Below are 22,143 nucleotides of genomic sequence, written 5' to 3'. Positions count from 1 at the left end.
GGAGCGTTGGCCACTGGGATTGGTCTAACATCCACGTTTTTCAGGGGACCCTCCAGGTTCTGTGCAGGTGAAGTCGTTTTTTTCTGCAGTAAGGCAGCATCTGTACTGTGATGTTACTGGAGCCCCATTTTCTGCAGTAAGAGAGCATCGGTACTGTGGTGTACCCGGAGCACTATTTTCTGCAGTAAGGGCAGCATCGGTGCTGTATCTACCTGGAGCCCAATTTCTGCAGTAAGGGCTGCATCTGTACTGTGATGCACCCGGAGCACCATTTTCTGCAGTAAGGGCAGCATCGGTACTGTGATGTACCTGGAGCCCCATGTTTTTTTCTGTACTGTGAGGTACCAGGAGCTCTATTGACTGCAGTAAGGGCAGCATCTGTACTGTGGTGTACCTGAAGCCCCACTGTCTGCGGTAAGGGCTGCATCTGTACTGTGATGTATCTGGAGCCCCATGTTCTGCAGTAAGTGCAGCATCTGTACTGTGGTGTACCTGGGGCCTCATGTTCTGCAGTAACTGGAATGCCCCTGCATTGATGTCGCTGGATTCAAATGAGCTCAAGAATCCACGTTTTATTGAACCTGAAGCTGCTGCCTTGAATATTGGTGAAACAGCCACAGTCTGCCCTTGTTAGAGCAACATTTTTACAGGGGTTGTAAGGGCACTATAATTACAATTACAATATTGTAGCTAGAGCAAGTGCAGCAGGATACACAGATCCTGGCACAGAGGGTGACAGGCCGTCCAGTCGCATCAGCACCTCTGTCATGGTTGCATCCATTGACAAAGCAGGCAGTAGTGGGTGTAACATGCACTTACGTCCTTTTTTTTTACCGGTAGACTATGCTTAATTTACAGTATGGCACAATAGTGTGTAATTCCAGAATTTCGTGTTAAGTAAATGTGTACACTTTTAACTATTTTATATGATTTTTGCTCACTGGAGATGGGTTTGAAGCATTTTCTGATAGAGCCAGTCTCCCATGATACCTGGCCTAGAAAAGACATACGAGGTGCCAGGCCAAAACTTTTTCTGCACTTTGTGCAATCTAACAACACTTTGGCTGAATTCCCGGCGGGGGAATATGCAGATTACCCAATGGCTTGGTTTCAATGGAGTAACCTGAAGTGAACTGCTGGCACCCTTTCCTTCACCTAGATACCCCTGCTAAGCTTGACGCTTGCATTTTTTAACTCTTCAAAATACCATCCATCAAAGTATCCTGTAAGAAGTGCCTGGTCCCTCGCAGTAATTCCCTGCATAATGGAAGTTACGGACCCACGGAGGGGCCAGAAGGGCACGAGCTTGCGTGAATCGGCTTGTGTACGCAACGAAAGTGAGAAATCCGAGTCGCAGGAAGAGCATCCGTCAGCGTTCTTAAGAATCCAATATGTGTATTCAAATAATTCATTGGTAATTTATAACCTGTCGTGTGCACAAGCTAACAAAAGTGAGAGATACACATACTGTTTAACTGTAGAGCGGAGCAGGGCAGAATCACTTCAATAAACAAAACAGCTTCAAAAATACTGGCTGCGAGTGGCCACTGGCGCATGCACATATAAAACTAAAAGAGGCAGAATAAAGAACAGCAATATTTGAGCCTTTTGAACTTAAGTGTAGACAACCTAAGGGGCTACAGCCGGCCACAAAAAAAAAGTGGCTCTAAAACTGAAAGCAACCGCTTTTGAAAACAAAGCAGCGAGTGGTACGCGCACGTGGACCATATGGTTTCAATTATCGTGCCCGTGTCTGGGCATGATAATTGAAACCATATGGCAGGAATGCACGTAATAGACACTAATAGGCCATGGCCGGAGCAATGCGCCCGCCTTTGGCCTATTGTGTGCTATTTTAAAAACGAACACGCAGGCAAAGGCCAATGGCTAGCCACAAAAGTAAAAACCCATGCACAAGCGTGTACAATTCCAGGGTCCGTTTCAGAACCCCGGACAAAATGACTCTTGCCTGCGCGAGCACTGCTGCACAGTGCAACGCAGGGCGTGAGCCCTAAAAAGGATGTTCCCTAGTTTTTCACTGTTGACTATATCGAAGGCTGAAGCCAAGTGCATAAATACCATACGGATGGAACCGGTTTTGGCCGTTGGGTACTTGTTGATGATTAAGTGTAGGATCCAGCATTGATCAATAGTTCTCCTTTGTGGCCATAACCCTTATTGTAGATCAGAAATAATGTGGTTCTCATCAACCCATATTGTCAGCCTATTTAGGACAACTCGCCCAATCACCTTTACAATAGAGTCGATTAGTGAGATGGTACAGTAATGAAAAATGGGATTATGATGGAAGTTGACCACAACAGTAGATGTTCTTCTTTTACAGCTGCATGTAGTACTTGGGTAAGTCGAAGTGCCCTTATCTCAGGCTCATTAAGGTACAAATCTGAAGGAATAATGTCAGGGCCAGGACTTTATTTTTAGACAGGCCTAAACACGCTTCACTTGTGCTATTGAAAAAAATAAATTACTAAATTGTAACTGAAGTTATACATCACTGTGCATTGTCTCATCCAACTGTCAGGTGTAATATATGAACAAACTGTTTTTCTATCCAAATCAAAGTCCAATCTCCCAAAACAGACTACCTTTGGCTAGACACCTGGCATCTAATAATTAATCCCATGCAAACTCTCCAAGCTGTTTTTTACGTATTTTGACCACATTTATATTTTGAGTGCTATCAACATATCTCTGGGAGTAAACGGTAGTGCCATCTGTAAGCTCCTGTGAGTTCTAGACCAAGATGTGTCAAACCATCAGATAATTTCTTTGCTAGAGATAGGAGTCAATCTGGTCAAAATTGCACTAAATTTTACAGCTATGAGGGAAAAAGTTCTTAAAATGTCTCCAGTTCCACCTCTAGGTATAGTTCAAGATATGAGGCATAGCAACTAAACAACTTAGTCTGAAAGTCCATGGGAACTATTTCAGGAAGCTCCTCTTAAGATTGCTTAAGAGGAGCTTCCTGGCCTTCCTCTGCCCACAATCGCCTCTGGACATTCTGGTCCCCAGGAGCTGGTGTCTCAGGTAGGTTGCTAGTATGTGAAAGTCTTGTGCTGTGGGAAGAAATGTCTGCTTAAGAGGAGGCTCCTGGCCTTCTTCTGCCAAGCGGAGGAAGGCTAGGAGGTTCCTCTTAACCATTGGTCTACAATATGCTATGTGGCAGGTTGCTGGTCCTAGTTAATACAGACCATGGACTATTTCTCAATAAGGACTGTGCCATAGATAATGATACTAAAGAGGGTATTCAAACTGGACCGTGATAAGGGCACAGTCACACTAGGGTGATTTATTTACCAAAAGAATGTGTCAAGTAGGAAGCATTTGTACCCCCAAAGGAATTTATGGAGCAAGCAATTTCAAATAATTATGTGGGCAGCAAAAATAGTGATTTTTTAAATTTTTTTATGTCTGTTTATATGTGATCAGGACTTTACCAACTTTAAAACCATCTCTAGTGTCATTTTACATTGTTTGTCTTTTTTGATTGCTACTGAAACGTAGGTTAGGTATTACTGTCAATATAAAATGGTATACAACCTTTACAACGAAACTTTTACAACAAACTACCATTACAACGCAACTTTTACAACGCAAACGTTTACAACGCATTGCTCTGGGGGGCGCTCTAGGATAGGGAATAGGTTAATTTACTATCCAATAACCTTCCCTACTATCCACGGGGACTGGAGTTGGAATAGTAAATTAAACTATTCACTATCCAGCACCCCAAAGCGCTATGCGTTGTAATGGTATGCGTTGTAAAAACCGCATTGTAAAGGTAGGCATTGTAAAAGTATGCGTTGTAACGTCATACATCCATATAAAATATTACACATATTATCAATTTGAATTAATTCTGTACGTTTTCCCCTTTGTCTCTTTCTGATTGTTGATTTTTGCTTCATCTGTTTCAGTGGCTCCCAATTATTTTAAATGACCGCCTGCAGACTGGAACCTATTGCCTTCCTGTCGCATTGGACAAGCTGCCTTTCAACTACTGGATGCACTCCCCAGAGGTACTTTCATGGAGGAATGAGGAGTAAGGAGGCAGAATGCAGTAAAATATAGACAGAGGAAGTAACAATCAGAAATAAAGATATTTCTCCTTGTTACGCCTCCCCTCAGAAGGCATATCTCTTTGGAACATTCCCAGCTCTACCACTTTTGGTAAATCTGGGAATGCGTCAGAAACCATGGGAGTTGCCTGAGTGTTCCCACGCAACGCCTATGTAATGCCTTCCCAGGGCAGAGAAACGCAACGCAGCGATTTGCACTGTGTTGGTTAACCCAAAATGTAAGAGGCCCCTCAGGGCCACACAAAGTGGCTTGCATGTCTTCATAAATCTCATTTTTGAGTTACATCGTGCATGCACCATGTTGTGTGGTGCAGGTGCGACACAACTGGCTTCATAAATATGCCCCTAAGTGTTCAAATAATAAGAGTGAATTAGTGAATAGGCGGTAACCCAGCGAGTAACTACAGGCTCTATACTAATGGAAGGAAAGTTGATTTACCATATTATATGTCGGGCACACTGTCACAATTATGAAAGAGCTGTTTCTTATTGTGATGTTATGTATTTGCCTCTGGTGCTCCCCTTATCACTCACAGTGCTACTCTGGTTACACCTTGTATTCAGCAAACAAGCCTTTTCAGGCAAACTTTTCACCTTCTCCCACGAGATCCGAAACACTTGTGTCAGGACACGACCCCAGGCATGGATCATAACATTAAGGGACTCAGCGCCCCGCTCTTGATGGCATCTTGACCTGAGTGTTTTAGAGGTGAAAGGCTTTTGGAATGTCTCTCTGTACCTTCGGCTTTTGGTCTCTCCTCCTCTTTCTTCTGTGTTTTCACTGCTCTTCATCTCTATACCTCTGTCTCACTGCTTTATCCTCCACTCTTCTCTATTCATCCAACCTCTACCTGCTCACTCCTACTGTCCTCCTCCACCTCTTAACCCCATCTCTACTCTGCATCCTCGCTCTGTCTCTCTTCTTTTCCCTCATTGTTGCCTTCTGCATCACCCCCACTCCACTGTTGCATCTTGCTCTGCACTGGGAACTTGCTGGGTCCTGAATGTCTACTGGTTAATCTACCATCTGCAGCATTTGCCACCTTGGGACTTCCTGGAAGGTCACGCAAGGCACATGAATGTTAGGTCAAAGGGGAGTGTATGAAGTGAGATCACAGGACCCAGTTCTCCGTGACATGAGTGAGACTGGGTAAGCAACCTAACACAATATCATAAAAGGAAAGTGTTAGGATCTATGCTTCATGGAACTGTAAGCATGTTGCTAGGAGCTTAGAATGTTATAGTCTGAATGAGAGACAGTACAGAGGGAGCTGTGGAAGGAGCTGGAGGTCTCTTTATTTCTGACCATTAAAGACTACTTTTAATCATCATTTCTGCATTGAAGTCATCTTTACATTGGCGACGAGGACCTTGAACTCTGGCAGGGGACAGAGACTATGATGTGACCTCCACCCCTGGATGATACCACTGGATTATGCTGTGGTATACATTTTACTCCTCCATTTGGACTTCCTATTTTCGTTCCTAATGTGGCCATTAAGCTGGTATGTACTTTTCCTTCTTGCTGTTCTGAGTTTGATGAGGAAATTCTGAACATATTGGAACTGAAATTGAAATTCTCCTGTGAGTGGATAATTCGACACTTGATACTCGAAAAATATTGCCTACGTTTGCAGTTGCTTCGTGGTGCAGTTTTGGAGTGCTACTGACTGTATTTCGCTCAGCGCGGTTCAAGTGCTTCAAGTGCAATATTGTACAATATTCAACAAATCTCTGCTGCCTTACTTGCACAGCCGCGTCTCAAGTGCATCATTTAAAAGTCCCACTGCCTCACTTGCGCGTGCTGACTAGCCGTTGCCATCGCCGAGTCTTCGAGTCTCCGAATCTTCGAGTCTTCGCCTCTGGAGCCTTCGTCATCAGCTGGGACGTCGCGTCGCTGATTTTCGTCACGCAACTTCGTGGGGTCGAGAACGTCAGCATCATTAGCGTGACCCCTACGTGGCGGCCATCTTTGTAATCTTCAAGTTTGTAGTTTGAAGCTCTCCACGACTCGTATTCATTTCACATGGACTCACCTTTGGGGCAACGAAAATAATAAACGTCTTTTTGGAAACGTGAACAGACTGCTCATCTCTGACAACATACTGCAAGGAGATTTTTGTACCGAAGGAGTGTAAGACTGCAAGAAACATTTTACTTCTTCCTCATTTACTTCTTTGACTGCCTTTCCGGTTGATTTATTTGATTTTATTTGGTTGTCCATCGTTATGGGTGATCAAACTTTCTCGACGCCTCCTTCCTTTTTACCCTCTCCTGGTGAACCTTCTATACCTTGGAAAGAATGGAAGAAATTATTTTTTACTTATGTCTTAGCTTTTGGGGCAGACAAATATGGTCCTGTTCGTAAGCAAGCAATTTTACTTCACAATTTGGGAGTAGAGGGTGGAAGGTTGTATGAAGATTTGCCTGAAATATCTTTAGGTGTGGGAGATGGTCAAGCTAGTAATGTATACGAAATGAGTATGTTGATGTTAGAAAAGAGGTTTATTACTATGATCAATACTGTTTTAGAAAGGCATAAGTTGTTCTGTCGTGCTCAGAAACATCATGAAGACATTGCAACTTATGTAGCAGCTTTAAGGGGTTTGTCCTTGAATTGTCAATTTAAAGACCTGACAGATTCCCTAATTCGTGATCAAATTGTCAGATGCACCAACAATAAAAGAGTGAGGGAGAAACTACTTATAAGAGATTGTACGTTAGAAGACGCAATTCAGATTGTTAAGGGTCTGGAGAATACTGACTTATGGATTAAAGAAATGGATAAATGCACTAGTTCTATTGTATCAAAAGACAGTACAGTGAAAGAACCAGAAGCTAATGCAAAGTGTTCTCAGACTCAAACTTCTGTTGATGAAACCAAAATTCTTAAAAATATTGGGAAATTCGATTCTAAAACTACGAATAAGCCACCAGGTTACCGTCCTACTAATTTTGGTCAACAAAATAACTTGCGTCCAGTGAAATGTTATAGATGTGGTTCTCCTGGACACATTGCGTCCAGTCCACGTTGTGCAGCTAGAAATGCCATATGCAGAGGATGCGGAAAAAAGGGGACATATACTTAAGGCTTGTAACGCCAAAACACAATATATTAATGAGATTGACGATTGTTGTGAAAATGTTGAAAAACTAATGGTGTGTGTAGATGGATTCATTTTGAACGAAAATTGGCCTTGCACAGAGAAACCTATATGTCTTATTGATGTAGCTACAGAGAGTACTGATAAGCTTGAGAAGCCACATTGCTTAATTAATTTTGATTGTAGAAATCCTAAACATCCTCAAACTAGATATGTTAACATGTTAGTGGACTCTGGAAGTTTATATACTTTATTGTCCAAGGACGCATATGTTGAAATTTGGGAGAATGATTGTGATGTTGACTCTTGGAGTACACCAGACATAAAAGCAGTGGGATATGGTGGTAAGACCATAGACATCCTAGGTCTCAAGTGGATGGTAATAACTTTTCAAAATAACAGGGTTTTTGGACGAGTATATCTTACTAAACAAGGGTCTAACTTGCTTGGTTGGCGTCACCAAAAAGACTTAGCAATTGTTTTAAATCCCAATGCAATTGAACCAGTTTCATCTTTTTCTGTTCTAAGTGTTGACACTTTCGAAACTGATATCATGAAAAAGTTTCCTAATGTTTTTTCGGATAAGTTAGGAAAGCTGAAGGGATTTTCTCACAAAATCATCCTTAAGAAGAAAGCAATACCAGTGGTTCACAAAGTAAGGAATTTACCACACTTAATGAGGGAACCTCTTAAACAAGAATTAGATAAGTTATTAGATCTGAAAATTATAGAACCTATTGAGGCATCTGAGTGGCTCGCCTCTATTGTGGTCGCACCCAGGGATGGTGGAGCCAAAATTCGGCTCTGTGTGGACTTGCGCAATTTAAATAAGAATATATGGGTTGATAGGCAACCCTTACCAAACATTTCTGAAATGTTAAGTGCCATGGGTGGAGGTGTGTGTTTTAGTGTAATTGACATGTCTGCAGCCTACCACCAGATAGATTTGGATGAGGAGTCAAGACACCTCACTTCCTTTGTAACACCGCTGGGAGCGTTTCGTTATTGCAGGATGCCGTTTAGTTTGGCGTCGGCCTCAGCGGTGTTCCAAAGAGTGATGCAGCAGGTTCTAGTTGGTATCGACAATGTTTTGTGTTTTCAGGACGATGTATTAGTAGTTGGAAAAGATTGTCATCATCATGATAAGATATTAACAAAAGTTTTGGAACGCATGGAAACCAATGGCTTGACGATAAAAAAAGAAAAATGCCAGTTGAAGCGTGATAATGTAACATATCTCGGTCATGAGATATCTGGTCTAGGCATTAAACCTAAAAAAAGTATAATTTCTGCAATCAATGATGCTCCTACACCAACAACTAAAGATCAGCTAAGATCTTTTCTGGGATTAGCTGAATATTGTTCAAAGTTCATTAAAGGGTTTTCGGATGTAGTTGAGCCTTTAAGGCAATTAATGAAGAATGGTGTAGTTTTTGAGTGGAATAAAGCATGTGAGAATGCTTTCAAGTGTGTGAAAATGGAAATTCTTCATGCACCTACTTTGGGTCACTTTGACGTTAAAGCCAAAACATTAGTTACCACTGATGCGAGTGCTGTGGGAATTGGAGCTGTACTCTCTCAAATATCTGAGGGTGTGGAAAGAATTATAGGCTTTGCCTCTAGGAGACTTCAGGGTGCTGAAGTTTCTTATTCAGTTATTGAGAGGGAGGCTCTCGCTTGTACGTGGGGAATTAAACATTTCAGGTATTTCCTTTGGGGTTTACCTTTTAGAGTACGGACCGATCATAAGCCCCTTGTGCATTTGTTCAAAGGAGGAAAAGGCTTGGAGGGAAATGTCACTCCAAGAATATCAAAATGGATTTTATCTGTGCTTGAATACAACTTTCAAATGGAATATATGAGGGGAGAGAGAAACGTCATTGCAGACTATCTGTCTAGAATGCCTGTAGATTTGGTTTTTGGTAAGTCAGAAATCAATGATCCAGTGATTAGTTGTGATGAAATTCTAGCATTTGATAAGGGACAATGGGAGAGTGCCATGGCAAATGATCAACTAATTCCTTTGGTTATGGAAAATGTTTCTGGAGGATGGTCAAGGGAATTTTCTAATGATATTCGTTTGAAAGGTTTTTTTAATGTAGAAGCTGAATTGAGTGTTTCTGAAGGTAAGCTGTGGAGAAGGAACAGGTTGGTGCCACCGTGTAATCTCCGGTCCAAAATTATGAATATAGCGCATGAAGGTCATTTGGGAAGGAACATGACTAAGAGAAGGATCCGTGAATCATATTGGTGGCCGGGTATGGATGGTGAAATAGATGATTTGGTCAGGAATTGCCATGCATGTGCTGGAAGTGATAAGACGAAAGTAATTAGGCAACCTCCTCTTTCATGTGTTGATTTTCTAGCACGTCCCTGGGAGAAACTGGCGATTGATTTCCTGGGTCCGATTTCTAAATTGGGTGCTCAGAATAGATTTATAATGGTCCTTGTGGATTATCATTCAAAATGGTTCGTAATGGAGTCTACGGAGAACATTGATACTAGAAGGGTGATAAGTTTTATGGAAAGAACGTTTTTAAATGAGGGCATACCGAAAACTTTGATTTCAGATAATGGTGTGCAATTAGTATCAAGAGAGATGAAGGAGTTTTTGGATGGTATAGGAATTTGTCATGAGAAAGTTGCGTTGTTTAGGCCACAAGCAAATGGTCTTGTTGAAAGGATTAATAGATTGTTGATGGAGAATATTCAGTTATCTTTGGCGAATGGTCTGTCGTGGTCTGAGGAGCTTAAGAAAATGGTCTGGTCATATAGAGTGACCCCGCATTCAGTCACAGGTATATTTCCATTTGTTTCTCTGAAAGGGCGTGAACCAGGTTTGAAGGAGGTTCCGGGTTGGCTGAAGAACAAGGAATGTGTTTGGGTTGACCGTTCAAGTGTGAAGGATGGTGTCGTCAAAAGACAGTGTGATTCTGCACATTCGTACAATTTGAGAATGAGAGTAAGAGATTCGGACATAAATGTTGGTGATTGGGTTGTGACGAAAAAAAGTGGTATTGTCATAAAAGGGGAAAGTAAATATTCACAACCTAAACAAGTGAAATCTGTAAAAAAAAAATGTACTCATCTTAAATGATGGTTCTGCTTGGAGTTGTGGTAATGTTGCAAAATGTAATTCCCCTTAATTGTCACTTTCTATATTTTTTTTGTATTTGCTTTATCCTGCAGCTTGTATTTTTATGTTGTATAATATTGTAATGGGGAAGATGTGTTAGGATCTATGCTTCATGGAACTGTAAGCATGTTGCTAGGAGCTTAGAATGTTATAGTCTGAATGAGAGACAGTACAGAGGGAGCTGTGGAAGGAGCTGGAGGTCTCTTTATTTCTGACCATTAAAGACTACTTTTAATCATCATTTCTGCATTGAAGTCATCTTTACAGAAAGATTGTTCCCTAGTGCAGGCCTGGTGATATACTTTAAATTGTCAAGGCTAAAATTCAGAATTGGCAGGATTTGGTGGCTCTCTCTATCCTACTTACATTTACATTAAAACGTTATTTAGCAGTGCGAGGAAGACCCACTACAGATGCATTCACAGTGAATTATACTTTTTAACTGGAGACCAATAAGGTTGAAACTAGTATTAATCTTGGTTTATTTACACATTCCTGTATACCACTAACCTGTGAGAACATGTACTTTCTCTCTATGGTTCTGATTAAGCTATCGAGTTTGCAGCACAATAACCTGAACATTTATTTTCAAGCCAATAGTGTTCCGACAGTCTAGCTGCCTCCTCTTTTGCAGTGTGAGGGGGCTCAAGCCAGAAATTAATAACATTCACTGTTCACATTTTCTAGATATACCCTCTGTGCTAACACTCAAACAATCTGGTCTGGTGGTGTTGGGCTGGCAATGGATCACAGCTCCTTATCCTTGTGGTTTAGTTTTATTTCCTTGTGGCTTGCTCAGATGGCTTTTTAAAACTTGAATGAGTCCACATTCATGCAAGGATTGCTTTGTAAATAACAGGTTCCCAACACAAGTTTCTAGATCACTTACTTTTAAATGATGACATGCCTGGAAATCACATATTTACTCTACCCTGGGCCTGGGGTAATATTCCAGTCTGGCCTCCCACCCCCCTCACCTGCTTGACATCATTCATCATAAAGCTGTTTGTGAAAACATTCCTAAATTCCTTCGCCATGACGAAAGCTATACAGCCAAATGGAAACCAGCCCAGATTGGTGACTGTGATGCCTATCCCTCCAAATCTACTGCCTCTGTTTTCTACACAACAGCCACCGCCAACACCTGGATTTCTGACTCCGCAAACTCTCACCACACCCTCACTAGTTTCTTGCTCATTTCCTTTTAGCACCTCTGCCTTCCGACTCACTTCAATTTCCTGAATGCCAGATCATAAATCAAGCAGACAGATCACTGGAAAAGCAGTGGAGAAAATTCAACCTCTCCCCTAAGACCACATCTGTCTCATACAATACTGAGGGAATAAACGTACCTATTTTAAGAACAACTGCATGTACTGCCACGCTTAAAAAATTCACAGCTATTCAAGAAGCTGAAATATCTAGGATCATTGGTATACCAAAGCCCAAATCTCTGCCTTACCAGACTTGTAACACCAAGGTTATCAACTTTTGACAACCAGCTGTAATACTAATTATCACTAACTCGATCAGGGCTCCCCTTTAGCTTAGGGAAGTCCCTTAACTGCTCAAGCCTATGCTGAAAACCCCATTATTGAAAAAGCTTAATTTATTTCTCAAGTGTCTTACCAGCTACAACTTGTGTCTGGTCTCCATTGTCTAGATAAAATTACTAAAAGTGTGCAAGTTTGAGTTTGAGTTTGAGTTTAAAATTATTTGTAAAAGCGCTCGTACACCAGCGGTTTCTTGGCGCTACAACTAACAAACTACCGCGGAAGAAAGGAGGCAGGGGGCCGTGGAGGATTATTCAAAGGACTTCTTGAATAAATGGGCCTTGAGTTGTTTCCGGAATTGTGGGTACAAAGTGAGGGATCGAATTTCCAGAGGAAGAGAGTTCCACAGGGACGGGGCCAGAGTGGCAAATTTAGAGCCTCCCCACTTCTTTCTTCGGAAACGTGGAATCATGAGAAGGGCCTGGGAGGACGAACGGAGTTCTCTACACGGAACATAAGGGGTAATCTCAGAAGAGATGAAAGCTGGGGCTGAACCTAGGCGAGCAAGGAAGGCGATAGAAGCGATCTTGAATTGGACCCGAGCTCGTACAGGCAGCCAGTGTAGAGACTTCAGGAGGGGGGTGGAGTGGTGAAACTTCGGGAGATTAAAGACCAGGCGGGCCGCCTGGTTCTGTATGAGTTGGAGACGCCGTAAACTATATGCAGGGATGCCCGCATATAGGGCGTTACCGTAGTCCAGGCGGGACACCACCATGGCCAGGATGATAAGTTTGAGGGCAGAAAAGGAAAAAAAACGGGACACCCTGCGTATAGTACGCAGTGCAAGAAAGGAAGCAGAAACCACAGAGCTAACCTGGGAGTGAAGGGACAATTGGGAATTAATTTTTATGCCAAGGGTTTTGACTGAGGTAGCAGGAGTCGGAGAGGGACCAAGAGAAGGGGGCCAGAACAGAGGAGTCCAGGGGCTGGATGAACCACCTGTCAACACCAACTCGGTCTTGTCAGGGTTGAGTTTAAGGTGGTTGTGGCTCATCCAGTCCCGGATATGAAGCATGATAGATTGAAAGTTGAGAGCAGAGGAGGGAGAAGAAGACAGATAAAAAACCAGCTGGAGATCGTCCGCGTAATTAAACACGGCGACCTCCATTTGTTGCAGGGAGAAAATAAGGGGAGCAATATAAAGGTTAAATAAAAGGGGAGAAAGGGAAGAGCCCTGTGGGACCCCGCACTGAACTTTCCGGACGTCCGCTGTAAAGTCACCCAGGCGAACAGCCTGGGTGCGGTCACTCAGGAAGGAGGAAAGCCAGACCAAGGCCGTCCCCCCGATCCCCGCCGCCCTGACACGGGAGAGTAAGATGGTGTGATCCACCGTGTCAAAAGCCCATCTCTGATCTTACCTGGAAAAGAATAACTTCCTCGGAATGTGTTAATATAGGTTTGAACTCTGAAAAGGGCCAAGGCATCCCTCAAGAGCCTCACAGAAAATCTACATACCATATTGGACTTGGGACAAATATGTACTCTGATCCTCATTGATCTATCAGCTACATTTCTCACAGTTGCCACAGCATATTCCTAAACTGTCTTGCAAGAAACAATGATTTTTGGTCCCCATATATCACCGAGGATATATGGGGACCAGGGGTACATATTAGTTTAGAGGGTCCCTATGACCAACAGTCATACATTTACTCAAAAGAAAACGTTAGAACGAGATACAATGTTTATGAAGGCAAATAAAATATCATTTATTTAACAAAGAAGTCAGAATTGTGGGTAGAAACTGAACACGCAGAAGACAAAAAATCAAACAGTCAGATTCAGGCACTAAAGCTGGCCCTGGGTGCAGGTAAAGGGAAAAACTTGTCAGATCAGAAATGTAATCAGAGAATAGGCGTAAGGACTTCAGAAACTAGAGAGTTCAATCAAGGTTCAGTAAAGCACGCATGGTTAAGAGAACTCAAGGAATACATTGATTAGGGAAATGCAAATACCTAGGGCAACTCCAATATATTCAAATTGAAGAAACTCGTAAACATATAGGGACAACAACAATTAATATAATCGCATACAAAAATATTTTATTTAAACAATACAAAATATATATTTACAGGGACAATAACAACGAGATTAGGATGGACTGATACTATGTTGCAGTTCTTAATATATAATGCACAATTTGTCAAAAGAAATACTGGTCAATTGTATAATCAGTTGGCAAACCGTGGCTTACCAAACAAAATTCCACAGTTTGCCAACTGCAATTTTTTGCGCCTTATAAATGAAGAATTGCAACATATTATCAGTCTATCCTAATCTTGTTGTTGTTGTCCTTGTCTGTGTACCTTGTTTTTACTGTGAAAGAATGATTTTAGAATGAATGTAGACACATTTGAAGTATGGATGTGAATCACATAGCTAAATATATATTTTGTATTATTTAAATAAAATATATTTGTATGCGTTTATAATAAATTCTTGTTGTCCCTATATGTTTAACAAAGTGTCTTCAATTTGAATAAATGTGAGTTGCCCTAGGTATATGCATTCCAGTATTTCCCTGCCTAGAGGAACTCTCACCCATTAGCAAGGGGCCCTTTTGCTTTACAATATACATTGATTAGGGGTCCCCTGACTTCAATTTCCAGAAAGGTATTATATGAAATACCATGTAGTGTTGATTGAAAAACATATGACGGTTATGAAGAAACTGCATTAGGCCATGATAAATATGGTGGATTTGATTAAGTCTAAATAGGTAGCAAGCTCTTTGCTGATCTAAGACGGAGTTGACTAAAAATAGTAAATTAGCATTTCAGGATTATTTAGGTGAGATAGTAGAGGATCAGGGTCCTGTTCGAGAAGCATTTAGTGGTTGGTATAAGTGTGTGTACCATTAGGATTCACGCTCTAGCTACATTGGGTAAGTATATAACACATCTTGGCCATTATCCATGTTTTGTATCAGATGGAGAATTCTGTGAGTATTCCATGCAAGACTGGTTTTATGTGCATCCTTAATGTTACTCTTCTACTCTTTGTTGAGTATGCAATATATAACAGTTAACAGTCTTCTTCAACAGCAGAATCATTCATTAAAATCTTGTTTGGGAATTAGACTTCAGTCAAAAGTCCACGTCTTGGTGGCTGTTGCAAGTTCTAAGTGGCCGTACGGGTATACAGTTTGTAGGCAATATTACAGACACTGTGCATGCTAACTTAGGTTTAGGTGGTCATTAAATTCTGAACACTTGCTGTTTCCCTAGGCAAATTGTTTCTAGGCTGAATCACACTTCTTTCTCGTTTGAGATTCAATTGCAAGTTAAAATCCTCAGCAATTTTGAGTTGGATGCTATTCTAGAGAGAGCAAATTTATTCTGCAGGAAATGGAAGCTAGTGTCATTAGTAGCATTTTTTACCATTTTCGCCATTTCACATTCTCATCATCTTTAAGTTCAGGGAAAACAATATACTTCACTCCTTTGAATATAAAACAACCTCTGCTCTTATATCCGCTAACTGCTTTTAACAAGATATGATACCTGTTGATTTGATCCAATACTGAATCTCTTTAGAAACATGATGAATCTTGTGAGTACTGTATCTGATTTGAATGAACAAACACATCCCCTTAATGTATCCCTTTTCTTCTGCTTCTTAACGTATTTTCATTTTATGTGTATATGCATATGTTATATATGTATTGCAGATGTAAGTATGAAGAGGGAGAATTCTAAAAAAATTGCTAGTTTATGGCGATGCTTTCATTTCTAAGGAGGCAAGCATGATCTCCTAATCAAAAAGCAATAACTACGCACTACTGATGCTTCTCTCATTTGTTCTATTTCCTAACTACCGTAATTGTCTAGCTGAAGGTGAGCAGTAACCCAAAAAAAACAGTCCTTTGTGGAAATCAACTCAGGTTAGTTTTATGCTGGCATAGGGCATATATATATTATGTCTCAAGAAGTTTAGTAGATCAACTTTGATTAAAGGTAGATAACAATTGTCTAGGGAACCTTATCCTCTTAGATATATGTCTGAAATGCCTTCCAGCAACAAAGAATCAGTACATCCTTCTGAAATGCTTGGATGAACTGCATAACATATGCTTAACCTTGAAGTGGTTGAGCTTCTTCCTCCCAGAAAATAGTCAGATGATTTTTATTCTATAAACAACTAGTACTAAACTGACTCAACGACATGAGTGTGAGCAGATTCACCCAAAGCCAAGTCACCCAGATTCACCCTGGAGAGCAGGGCAAGGTGTGTGGTCAAAGAATACATCACCAAAAGAACAAAGATGGCAGGGTGACAAGTTAATCTACTGAAACAGTTCCTCCCAGAAAGCAAATTAAGAACTCCCTTGTAGTCTTACATCTAGATGATGGAAATGCTTTTCTCCATGGCATCTCATCCTCTCAAACTCCAGACTGGCCCCGTAAGGGCTTCCTACTTGTCGCAGAATGTCTCATCAAGGGCCTGAGGGACTATGGTCACATCACCCCCACCTGATGGAACTCCGTTGGATTCTCTTGCTGTTCTGCATCATCTTCAAAACTATCTGCATCAGCTACAAGAGCCATCACGACCAGCACCCGTTACTATCTGGCTGGCTCTCAGCACACCCGCAACCAGGACAATCGACTGGAGAAGAAGAAATGCAGAAAAAAACTAGGCAATTGACCTCCTCCTGTGGTTCTGAAATTCTGGACCCTACTGTTATCACGATATCGAGATCCAATACCCGTGCCACAAAATATCAATATCCCATGACGAATTTGGTGTCAACAGACCGATAATGATTAGGACATCATCCCTATGCATTTGCGTCATGATTGGGGGATGCCAACACCCTTAAATCATAGTTTCCGTTCCGAACCCTTAGACTCCATTTTGTGAACGGCATCCATCTTGTGTCTTGCCCTCATGATAAGTCAATTACGTAAGGCCGAGTCTGATCTAAAAGGACACGTCCACCTTTCCTTGACTTCCCCCTGACCTGTCCCAACTGACTCCATTGCCTCTAGCCAAACCTGTTTGGGCAGCTCCTCGCCCAGTGGCCGAATACGATAGCATCGATGCACAACATACCACAAACCATTCACTAAATCCAGATCACGTTTTTACACACACACACACCTGTCCACGCACCCTGTTTATGGCCAGTTTTATGACTAGGAGGTGCCTTTCTTTATTGGGGTTTCGTCGATATCTGACGGGAGTTCCGGGCCTGGCCGGGTAATCTATCACGAATTGGACGTCTAAAATAGGGGCTTGCCTACATGACTTCGCTCTTTTGTATTATTGTAGAAATATGTGTATAGCCATATCATAAACTCAGGAATTCTTGCTTGCAGCTATTATTTTTGTATATAAGGAGACGGCTGGTTCTGTAAAAACGAACAGTCTCCTGATAACACACAACCCGTGCTGTCGTGTTTTTAGGACACCTGTTACTTGGTAGCTGCCAATAAAACTTGATCTCTGACGGTAACTAGAAGACTCCGTGTTTCTGTGGTCCGGAACAAGGGAGAACTCAGAGGTCTTCGGGTGTTATCCCCTGGCACCAGCGGGTTCCTAAAAATCCGTTACCTCAGTTGGCGCCCAACTCGGGGCGGTATCAAGCGGCGACGGTCCAAGCCAGATGTTCGTGAGGAGCTTCGTGTGAAAATTCCAGAGGACGGCCAGCCACTTCAGCGACCCCTGTATGTCGACGTGGTTCCGAAGGTCTTTGCTGCGAGGTTCCCCGCGTCCCCACGGCTACGAAGGACTGCTGCCCTGACTATCGCCTTGTTTTGGACCCAGTGATCCTTGGTAGAGCGAAACGATAGACGAGTCTTCTAGCGACGTCACAGATCTTCAAATACTTCAGTTAAGTATAAGTGGAGCGTCTCCCAGTCCTTAGTTTGTCCTTAGTTTTTGGTATCCTTGAGATACGCTTTGATTTGGTACTTGCAAGCCCCAAAGCCGAAGGACTCGTGTTTTCACGAGAAATATCGTAACAGATAATCCTTTGAAGTTTGAAGCTAGACTAGTGAGCAAAGATGCCAGGTTTTAGCAGACTTGGAAACTTGTTTTGTCTTGGTTGTAGTAAGGACTCCCGATTAGAGGATTCTTGTCCGGTTCCTCCAATTGGAACTCCAACATATGAGCTCTATGTAAAGCACGGCGTAGGTCCTATCACATACAATGAAGTGTGGATAAAATACACCCGCAAGGATGGTGTTTTAAAATGGCCCCAATATGGTAGTTTTGATTCAGAAATACTAGATAACCTAGAGGTCAAATTGTTCAAGAAAAAGCCCGGCCGGCGATGTTTGACTCTTTTCGCTTATGGCGCAAAGAAGCCAAACAGAAAGAAATAAAATTAGCAAAAAAGAATAAAAGAGGAATGTCAATGGTGCAAGCTGCCATTGCATACAGGGATAACGAGGAAGAGCAAGGAAACTACCAAATGCTTAGGAGCAAGAAACTAGCAGTAGATAAATGCTACCCGATGTTACCACATAAGGGACAAGGTCAAGAGGAGAGATCCGAGAAAGATCCATTAATGTCCCACTTATTAAGCTCACCTCCACCGTATGCGTTAGACGCTACGGCACCACCAAAGCGTTTTACTATACCGCGCCCCGGCGCACGTAACACCGCTCTTGCACACACGCCAGCTACTGTTCAGCTGGTTCCTACTTCGCCGGCGCAGCCTTCTCAAAGGCCGCCGTCTCTGCTACCTACTCCATCTACTTCTACGACTTTGCCTACAGCTCCAACTATTCTCTATGATACTACGTCTGCTACCGCTCCAACTTCCTCTGCTATTGCCTCTACTTCTTCTTTGCCTCAGCATGTCTTTTCCGATGCACTTGCCCTTCCGCAAGGTTCTCCTTCTACTAGACAAAGAGTGACAGGTACCGTCACTAGTCTGTTTTCACCTTTCTTTGGGTCGCCTAAAACGACCCCTAAAACAGAAGATAGACAGTCACGTAGTCAACTGCCTGACTACGAGGAAAGAAAAGTGCTGAATGAACTAGCCCGCCAATGGATTACGGATACTGTTAGATATGATGTTCAGCATGTTATGGAAGTTTTCCGTCAATGGAATGCACCCACTCAGAGACACGTATTCGAAGAGATGTGTGTATATCTGTACGAAGATTTGGAGACGAATGATCCCAAATACACAATGGACGAACTATGGCGTACGTGCTTTAAGTTCCATGAAGGTATGATTGTAGGCGCAGATATTGAGAAAGCGATAGAGTTATTGCTCTCTTATAGGAGTAAGGGAAACGTCTCTAGATCATTGCACGAAGACGACGTATCAGGTAGGAAAAGAGCGAGACAGTACCCCATGAGAGAGGTTCCTCCGGTTTGGAGGGAAGGTGATGCGAATGCAAATCCACCAATTCTGCCTCATTTCCAGCGTGTATGGGTACATGTCCCCTGGAAAAGATCAGAAGTTTTAGCGCTCAAGCAGACACTACCTGATCCCCGTAAAAACCCGACTGGGTATTATAAGGAGTTATCGCAAACTGCAAGCTCATGTATAATGAATTTAGCGGATGTAGACATGTTGTTTGGGAACGTTGTTCCACATCCTTTATGGAGTAAAATACGTCATACGAACCATGACCAAGAACTAGGTGACTCATGGGCAAACATTACCGCTACAGATGCTAGACAAATTGGTGGTTTTAAACCTGAGCCGTTAATAGCTGAACTTCCCGGTAGGATTATCGCGTACATGAAAACAATAATGCCTGAAGTACGCGTAAACTGGGATAAGCTATCTGCGTGCAAGCAGAAGAAAGATGAGAATGTGTCTGACTTTTTCACGAGATTTGAGGAGACTTTCACCGATCATAGTGGTCAGGATATGGCTACCGAGGGTGGTCAAAGATTGTTTGTAGACAAATTCGTACATAATTTACTTCCTGAACTGTGTAATAAACTAAAAGATTCAGAGAGTGCTTGGGCTGTCTCTACATCAGCACAAATTTTAGCAACAGCCCAGTACTATGAAAATAGGCGCAAAGACGAGCTAGATAAAGCAGACAAAAAGACGAAGGATTTAAAAACTAAAGTTCTTCTCCAGCAGGCCTATCCGCCTCGCATGGCTAGTCAGCCCAATTATCAACAACAACAGCAGTATTCGAGAAACGTGCAAGGAAACGAGTTTTCCCATCGGCGTCTTCCGTATGGCCCGAATCAATGTGCGTATTGCAAGGAAGAGGGTCACTTCAAAAGTAATTGTCCGGCTCTTGACCGACGCTTAAACGGCGTTTCAGATGTAAGGGGAAGAGGTGTTCAACATGCCCCTAGAGGTAGGGGCCGTGGAAATTTCTCCCAGAATACAACTTCTTTTCCGCCTCAGAATTCCATGAACAGCTTTGACCAACAGAATAATGCGTCGTCTAAGTCAGCTCAGTACTATGCTGACGACTATTACACCGAACACGAAAATGAGGGTAACGATTGCTAGGACAGCCATGGACAAAGAGAGGGAGTCGTTTCAGTTCCAGTAGATCAGAATGGACCTTATGTCGAGGTGATTGCCTCAGGAGTGTCAGAGCCATTTCTGCTGGATACTGGTGCTACAAAAAGTTCTATTATGCACTCGAAACTTCCTGGCGCACCTTTGTCTGGCGAAATGAATGTCTCAGTAGGTTTCTCTGGCGTCCCTGTTAGAAACCCGATCTCTAGTCCTATATCACTTTCTGTTGGCCCATGCGAATTAGAAGCACCCCTCATTTTGACAACAGGTTGCGGTGAAAATTTGTTAGGTTTGGATTTACTAAAGAGGTTGTATGCGACTTTGTACTGTTCTCCCTTGGGAGTACAACTTACTGTAGGTAAAAAAGTCATTTCTCCAATGTATTTGTCAAAGGAAAATATTCCAACTGAATTGTCATCACTTCCTGATATACTTTGGGCAAATGGTTCTAATGATGTCGGTCGTTTGGAGATAGCACCGTATGTCATAACTTTGAAAGCCAACGTTAGGTTGCCACGTATTCCCCAATACAAAATATCTAGCGAATGCGAAAAGGCGTTGTTGACGATTGTTTATGATCTGATTGACAAAGAGGTCATCGAAGAAACAACAGGTAATGTTTGTAACAGTCCAGTTTTGCCCGTCTTAAAATGTACTGATCCTTCACAACCGCCTGTGTACAGGTTCGTGATTGATCTCAGAGAAGTGAATAAGGTAGTTATCCCGCAGTTTCCAGTTGTCCCCGACATTACTGCTTTATTGACAATGGTTCCAGCTTCAGCAGCTTGGTTCTCGGTGATTGACCTGAAGAACGCTTTCTTCAGCATCCCGATTGCTGAGGAGAGTAGGGATCTTTTTGGATTCAATTTAGGAGGACGAAGCTTCCGCTTCAAGTGCGCTCCTCAAGGCTACTGCGAAAGCCCATCAATATTCAGTCAGGCCCTAAAAACACAACTAGACACTATTGTTCTGCCAGATGGGTCAACTCTGATTCAGTATGTAGACGATCTGCTGATCGCTGCAGACACTGAAGAAATTTGCAAACAAGCCACGTTGTCATTATTGCGTCACTTATGTGACATGAAGCACAAAGTTTCTCTTTCCAAACTACAATTTTGTCGACAAGAAGTAACCTACTTAGGTCACATCTTATCGAAGGAGGGAAGGAGACTGACACCAGAAAGAATACAGGCAATTGCAGAACTGAGTGCCCCAAGGACACAGAGAGAGGTTCGAGCCTTCTGGGCATTACATCGTACTGTAGACAATGGATACCGAATTTCTCACTACTAGCTAAACCCTTGCTGGCACTACTCTGTAAAGACACGCCCAATCCTATGCCCTGGTCTGAAGATTGTCAGACGAGTTTCCACGAGTTGCGTGATGCATTGTGTTCGGCCCCTGTGTTGGGAAACCCCAACTACAGTAAGCCTTTTACATTATACGTCCATGAGAAGGAAGGTTGTGCATTATCAGTCTTAACACAACACTTTGGGAACAAACAGCGCCCATGCGCATATTTTTCGGCAACTCTAGACCCTGTGGCTAAAGCCCTACCAAGTTGTCTGAGGGCTACCGCCGCAGCAGCTGTCTGCATTCGACAGTCTGCTGGATTAGTCATGAATAATACTCTGATTGTTATGGTTCCGCATGCAGTAGACATTTTGCTAAACAGAACGAAGACACAACATCTCACTAGCGCTCGACTATCCAGTTACGAACTTACACTGTTAGCAAGTCACATCCACATAAAGAGGTGTGATACACTCAACCCCGCTACGCTACTACCCATCCC

The 22,143-nt window shown here is 42.5% G+C and overlaps 1 protein-coding gene across 1 annotated transcript in view; it reads left to right on the top strand.

The window, feature by feature from the left end:
- Positions 1-22,143, top strand: part of DOCK8 (dedicator of cytokinesis 8) — a 765,653-nt gene that overhangs the window by 521,041 nt on the left and 222,469 nt on the right. The window contains exon 18 of the mRNA XM_078675733.1: positions 3,939-4,040. Within this exon, the coding sequence (XP_078531859.1) occupies positions 3,939-4,040 (102 nt within the window). The remainder of the gene's footprint in view (positions 1-3,938; positions 4,041-22,143) is intronic.

This window comes from Lissotriton helveticus, chromosome 2_1 (assembly GCF_964261635.1).
Source record: "Lissotriton helveticus chromosome 2_1, aLisHel1.1, whole genome shotgun sequence".
Classification (NCBI taxonomy): domain Eukaryota; kingdom Metazoa; phylum Chordata; class Amphibia; order Caudata; family Salamandridae; genus Lissotriton; species Lissotriton helveticus.
The sequence above is the reverse complement of the archived record's forward strand: the minus strand, read 5'-3'. Positions and strand labels throughout refer to the sequence as shown.